Genomic DNA, 7,142 nt, shown 5'->3' on the forward strand with positions numbered 1-7,142 from the left:
AAGTAACACCCCCCCCTTGTCGATTTTGGTCAAAATTGGTGAAATCTTAAAATGTTATATGTTGTAAAATATTGAGCTAATCCGCCCCACTATCATGGAAATGTCTTAGCTGTAAATATCTAAACAGGTCCCCATTATCTAAACCAAATTCTCCTTTGAGTTTTTCAAAAGATTTGAAAGTTTTTCCTTCTAGGAGTGTACACATCGCTGTAATCCCCTTTTCTCTCCACCTCGCAAATGTGATGTCAGTTGCAGCGGGACTAAACAGAGATGTTTGTGAAGGCCAAATTAAAAGTTTACTGTCTCCTTCTAGTTTATATTTTTTGATTATCTCATACCAATTTTTAAAAGCATTCTCCAAGATTAGATTTTCTCCCTTGTGGTCTGTGTGTTGTTTTCCACCTAACCTGGTTTGAGGTGGAGAATCAACCAAGTTCAGTTCAATGTGTTTCCACCTAGCTTGGTACTCGGGAGAGCACCAATAGACAAAATATCTCATCTGGGCAGCATAATCGTATTCCTTTAGATTTGGTACTGCAAGATTTGAAGTGTTTTAAACCTTACCCTTGGTATTGCGCCAGCCCAGATTAACCTTGATAACTGTTTGTCCCACAATACAAACTGTGAGTCTGGGATTCTCACAGGTAGAGATAAAAAGAGGTACAGTAAACCTTGGCAACAGGTTCATTTTCACTGCCTCGATCCTTGAACTGAAGTCTAAACCTAGTGTGGACCATTTTTTAATGTCTTCCTGTATCTTGTCATTTATTATTTTGTAGTTTATTTTGTATATTTTATCAAGTTTCTGACTAATTAACACACCATAGTATTTTATTGATGTTGCTTCCCACTTCACTTTATATTTCAGCCTAATGTCTTTACTTGGTGTGTAATTAAAAGAGAGAATTTGTGTCTTAGCTATGTTCAATTTATAACCAGACTTCTGGCCATATTCATCTAGAGTCACCATGAGTTTAGGGAGTGTTGAATTAGGATTTTGGAGATAGATAATAATGTCATCCGCAAAGAGTCCTATTACATGGTCCTCATTTGCTATGTTGATTCCTCTCAACTCTTTATTTTGTCTTATACTCTGTGCTAGGGGTTCTATAAATATGGCAAAAAGTACGGGGCTAAGACAGCAGCCCTGACGGGTACCTCTATATAGCTTAAAGCTGCCTGTCAGATGGCCATTGATTTTTATTCTCGCAGTTGGGTCCCTGTAAAGAGCCTGTATGCACCCGACAAATTGACCATTGAAGCCGAACCTTTCTAGCACGCGATACAGAAAGGGCCAGCAGACCCTATCAAAGGCCTTTTCTGCGTCTAAACTGGCCAGTACTGCACTTAGATGTTTTTTATTAATCTGTTCTATGATGTGTAAAGTTCGTCTGATATTGTCTTGAGTTTGGCGTCCTTTTATGAACCCTGTCTGATACTAATTAAGTCGGGCAAGAGATGCTCAATTCTTTTAGAAATAATCGATGTAAACAACTTGTAATCTACATTCAGAGAGTTTGAAAACTGCGCTCAGGCCGCAAATTCCACTCTACAAAAATAATTTATACATAGAAACGTAGGAAAATTTGTCTTCTCCCTCACAATCCTCTGGTAAAGCTGTCAGAGTTATAGTTTGGGCGTAGGATTTAAGCAACGAGAATAAGCATTTTAAAAGTTGTTTGCTTGTACCCCTGCAGACAGACCTGACAACGCATGAATTCAGATTTTTTACACATCAGCATCATGATGTAGTTATTTTGCCATAGTTTAGATCTGTTTATTTGACTCAAGTTGCAGACAAACAACTTTACAGAGCTGTGTGCACCTCTGGAGAAGATAATAAATCCGGTTTGGTTTTACAGTGTATCTAGGACTTCTAAAACAAGTCCCAATTGCAGGATTGTCCCAGTCCATGGCTGGGGGCCCTCTGGGGGCCCTCTCCTTCCTCAGGCAGGCCACATTGTGGAGGACAGTGAAGACACTGAAAGCGTGCCCTCAGGAGGTCAAAGGTCATCTCAACTCTGGTCCTGGTTCTGGTCATGGGGGTCTGATCTGGTCCTGGGGGTCTGTGAATGGTGTCAGGAGAAAAGGCTGGCAGGCAGACCCCCTGTCTCCCAGCAACACACCAGAGAATTCACCTGTCAACACAAAATCTCATCATTACAACCTCAAACAGTGACATTCCTGACACAGCCATGATGTAAAAAGTGGTTATTAATGGAGTTATATTTACACAATTTCACTCATATCTGCAGTCCATTACAATTAAAAATTCAACTGATTCATAATCAGAGTACAACTGCGTTTTTGGAGATGTGAATTAACTATCTGGATTGTAATTGTGATGTTTCAGCTGAGCGGTGAGTGTGTAGTTGTGCACTGCTTACACATTCAGGTGGCCAGCAACACTTTGCCACGCGTTTTCTCTTTGCTTTATCACTGTGGCGGTGTTGCCTATTTTAATTATGTGTCTCACCTCCTCGTATGCCGGATTTCTCCCTCCGACGGGGAAAAGTAAGCCGCTGTACTCGCCATGGTGAATCAGTGAATCTGTGATTGGGGGCGGGGTCTATCTGAGGGAGCCGCGTGCGCGCACTTATCCAGGATTGGTTTCACCTGGCTTAATGAATCCGTGTCTGCTCATCCTGGCTTGGTCTTTGTGCAACCAACTAAGCCTGGACGCTCTTGTTTTGGATTCATTGAGCCCAGCTCAGTCACTTATCCTGGGTGTCTTAATCCTACTTTTGTGCAACGGGCCCCAGGACTACAAAAAAACCCTAGAGTCCAATTACACCTCACCTGCCAATAAAACACAAGCATGTTTGTTCATCTTAGCAGGCTACTAGCCAAATATAACGCCAGCTTATCAAACTTTGGCTGCATGTGATTAACCCTTTGGAGTTTGGCTCTTTTTCATTCTGCCTGTATATGCAACTTAAATAATGATCGCCATGCTGGTATCATCTTTTTCAGCACAACCTCACCTGATTATTTTTTAATTTTGATTTACTGTAGCAACATTTTGAAACACAAAAATTACAAAAAACACAAATAAACAGTAAACATAAAAGATTGCATTAAAATGTTGAAACGCACACTGCCAAATCTGAAAAAAACTCTACTTTAGTGGACTCCAGAGGGTTAATATTCTACATAGTACAGACAATAACTAATGTAAACAAGGCTTTCCCGTTAAATCAAAGAGTAGATAGATATCCTTACCTGATATAACGTGGGCGCTGCAGACACGTGTTTGATTATGTCCTTTAATTGCCTGCAGCCTCAGACGCCACCGGTCGCTCTGAAATGGTCGTGATCCTGTCGGAATCCGATAAAACTTTAGTCCACCGGTGGAATAGCGATTGGTACAACCGTATAGGCAACAACCAGACATGTTGATGCTGGGAGAAGTTTGTAAATGCTTATGAATCCTTCTTTCTCAGTCAGAACAGCTGGAGAACAACACCACTTCTGTTGCCAGAAAAAATTCTACCCGTAAATGTCAAAGATCTGTGATGTGACATAAACGTTGCAATGGACGTTTATAGTATTTACGTTAATAATATTTCTTATTTTAAAATAAAATAAAAAACTAGACAAAAAAATTGTCTTTTTCTTTGCATCTCCACAACATTTATCAAAATTGTGACATTAATAGTGCTGTTTAACAACTAATTATTTTTCAGATTTGTTAGCATAATAATAATAATAAATCAATAATAAATAAAAACAAATAACCATTTGCCTTTTTGTTTGCATCTCCATAACATAAATCAAAATTATGACTTTAATTTGTTTAGGAAATATGGTCAGAACAAGTTAAATGTAACACAGGACACCCTGTTAACGGATTAGAATTATTCAATGGGTTTAAACTTAGCCTTGCAACAAAAATAAGTTAAAAAAAATATAATAATTAATACAAATTTTCCTCTAGGCGTATTTTTCCTTTTCCTGAAAAAGTGATTCCTTATGTGTTTGCTATTACAGACCAACTCTATCAGCGGCTCTGCTTTAAACAGAAGGATTGCGTCATTTGACGTCATCACCCCGCGCCACAACACACTCACACGATGTAATGGATGAAGGGCTGACTGCTATTTACTGTAGATTTTCTTAGTTAACGGAGAAAATGTCGGTGTTTCACGACGAAATAGAGATCGAGGACTTTGAATATGACGAGGACAATGAGACATATTACTTCCCCTGTCCCTGCGGAGACAAGTTCGCTATAACTAAAGTAAGTAATATATTTTTTCGTTAGTTTCCTGCCTGCCGCATCATTTTCACCAACTTCACACCAAACTCCATTCAGAAATCTTCCCATTTTAGGTTTCTTGGGCTTCAGTGAAACATTTAAATGTACAAGAAATATTTAATAACTTTTCCAAATGAACAAAGTCTTGTGATGGATTTCGAAGGGGTTTGTTCAGCATTTTAATCATGTTTCATAACTTTGAAATTATCTTTAACAAGAAAGTAGCCAGAAGACATCAGGACAAGGATTTAAAATGTTGTCATTTTCTAATTAAGTTTGGTTGTTTCTTCCTAACATATAAGGACATATAAGATCCCTTTTTTCCAGCTGAGTTTGGTTAGATGTTACAGCCATTTAGTTCAGTGTTTTTCAGTGTGGTCAATTTTCAACAAATTGTGACAGAAGAGTATTGTTATTGATAAATATTATTAATAGAAGTAGGGCTGCAACTAACGATTATTTTCATTAGCGATTAATCTGTCGATTATTTAAAAGATTAATCGATTAGTTGTTTGGTCAATAAAATGTTGAAAAATATCAATCAGTGTTTCCCAAACCACAAGATGATGTCCTCAAATCTCTTGTTTTGTCCACAAACCAAAGAGATATTCAGTTTATTGTCATAAAGGAACAAAGAAACCAGAAATATTCACATTGAAGAAGCTGAAATCAGAGAATTTGGACTTTTGTCTTTAAAAAAAACTGCTCAAACCAATTATTTAATTATCAAAATAGTTGATGATTCATTTAATAATCGATGATTGTTGGATTAATCGATTAATTGTTGCTTGTTCTTTTAAAGGAGGATCTGGAGAACGGGGAGGAGGTGGCGACGTGTCCGAGCTGCTCGCTTATCGTTAAAGTCATCTACGATCAGGTCAGTAACTGAGACTAAGGACTAAACTTCAAAATAAGAGTCCAAAGTGTTCACTGCAGAAATAAAAGTTTTTGTTTGTCTGTTTCAGGAGTTGTTCATGTCCGGGGAAATCATCGAAGCTCCGTCAGAAACCAAAATAGAGTTGGTTCAGTCCTGACCCTCGTCTTCATCGCATCACCATCATCATCATGACTGATAAATGTGCCATTAAATAAAAATAATAATTAAGGCATTAATACATTGATGAAATGTGACATTAGTTGACATTTCTTTGTAGTAATTCCCCTATTTATTTATTCATTTATCCTTCTGTAATTGTATTTACATGTTTTTTTTTTAAAAATGGTAACTTTAAAAAAAAAAAAAGATTTGTAATATGAATTTCTTTTACTTTTTAAAAACTAAATTATTTTAATACAGGCATACATATAAATACATTTAAAATAAGGAATAAATGGGTAAATAAAATTGGGGAAATTTAAACACACACACACACATTAAAGAAATTGCAAATCATTGCATGTTGTTTGTATTTACATTTAACACAGCATTGTTTCCGTACACTTCAATCTTTTCGAACATAAACCTTCGTTTGTAATATCTGTAAATATGCCTCATATCAGAATATTCTATTTTAATGTCTGTTGTGTGAATACTTGTGTAATTTTAAAAGAATAAAAGCATCAAACTCATTCTATTTCCTGTTGATTCACAGATTTAATTTATTTAAAGATGTATTATGCTTCCCCCTCGACTGATGGAATCATATTTTATTTTGTTTATTAAATTAATTGAAGCGCAGAGCTTATATATAATCATGAAGTCGCTGCAAAGCATCCTGGGAGATGTCACTGCTTTTAGAATTTAAAATCTTTATAGTCTAACTGACTTTACCTCCATCTTGTGGCAGATTGAAGTACAAGTCAGATAACAGCCTCAACATGTTGAATAATGTATTATTATTGTTAATGTTATTAATATCATTAATATTCCTTGGGGCCCGTTTATGTAGACTTGTAACGCTTAGCGCATAAAATTGGCTTTTTAAAAACGATCTTTAAAAAATGTATATGTTATTATATTCGACCTTCATTGAACTGTTTTTTTTCACCTACATATGACCGAATTATCGATATCAAACTCGATATCTAGATTTTAAAGAGTTTAACCCTTTAAATGCCAGGTTTTTGTCACGATGACACCATGATTTTAGATGGGGGGAAAAAACCATGAATTACTTTCAAGATACTACATGCAAAGTAAAACAATTGGCATGAATAATAATGGCACTCTCTCTGAATATTTCTATTTTTTCATGCTAATAAAAGCTCCTTTTCAGAAAAAAGCGAGTTTCTTAAAAACAGACGTAAGCTCAGTGAGTGATGTCATCGCCGTGCCAGCTGCTGATTGGTCCACAGACAACAGGTGGTAGGCAGGTGATAAATGAAACCTTTATTCATAATTTAGCAGCTTCAGTTTGTGTCTGTAACAGCGGAAGATTAAAGGTGAGTTTCTGCTTCTATGTCTACTTTATGCTAAAATAAATATATCACTTGTTTCTATATTTATAATACATTTATTTAAACTCAAGCTGAAACTAAGTCAAACTGAGCTTTTAATATATTTTATTAAATATTTTTTTATGTGATTTAACATTAGAACCCTCAGTACAACCTTCATGTATCAACACTGTAAATAAAGTTAATCTAACAATGTTTCATTATATCTGGCATTAAATGCTGTTTTAAGTTTAATGCTGCAGATTTTAAATCAAACATCAGACCTGCTAATTTTATTTTATTTTCATATCTTCATTTGTTTGGTGACCGACTGAACTCTGTTCTTTATCCAGTCAGTGTTCAAAGTCCTTTTTTTTTTTTTTTTGAGAATGGGCGGTTGGGGTAGTTGATTTTTAGGGGAAGATAGCAGGTCAACAATAAATGCCACATAGAAGTGGTCAAAAATATCTAATAAACATGACTTAATCAATAAATTAATTAAACCAAT

At 36.0% G+C, this 7,142-nt stretch overlaps 1 protein-coding gene across 1 annotated transcript; it reads left to right on the forward strand.

Moving 5' to 3' along the window:
• Nucleotides 1–4,014: 4,014 nt before the first annotated feature.
• Nucleotides 4,015–5,827, forward strand: dph3 (diphthamide biosynthesis 3). Its single transcript, XM_059328088.1, has 3 exons — nucleotides 4,015–4,240; nucleotides 5,061–5,135; nucleotides 5,224–5,827. Exons 1-3 carry the CDS (start codon nucleotides 4,133–4,135, stop codon nucleotides 5,290–5,292), a joined length of 252 nt encoding a protein of 83 aa, XP_059184071.1. The 5' UTR covers nucleotides 4,015–4,132; the 3' UTR covers nucleotides 5,293–5,827.
• The last annotated feature ends 1,315 nt before the right edge of the window (nucleotides 5,828–7,142 follow it).

The sequence above is a fragment of the Centropristis striata genome, chromosome 24 (genome assembly GCF_030273125.1).
Source record: "Centropristis striata isolate RG_2023a ecotype Rhode Island chromosome 24, C.striata_1.0, whole genome shotgun sequence".
In the NCBI taxonomy this organism is placed as follows: Eukaryota; Metazoa; Chordata; class Actinopteri; order Perciformes; family Serranidae; genus Centropristis; species Centropristis striata.

Coding starts and splice junctions, on each gene's coding strand:
- dph3 (XM_059328088.1), top strand. CDS start 4,133: ATGTCGGTGTTTCACGACGAAATAGAGATCGAGGACTTTGAATATGAC. Junction 4,241..5,060: donor ACAAGTTCGCTATAACTAAA/GTAAGTAATATA, acceptor GTTCTTTTAAAG/GAGGATCTGGAGAACGGGGA. Junction 5,136..5,223: donor TTAAAGTCATCTACGATCAG/GTCAGTAACTGA, acceptor TGTCTGTTTCAG/GAGTTGTTCATGTCCGGGGA.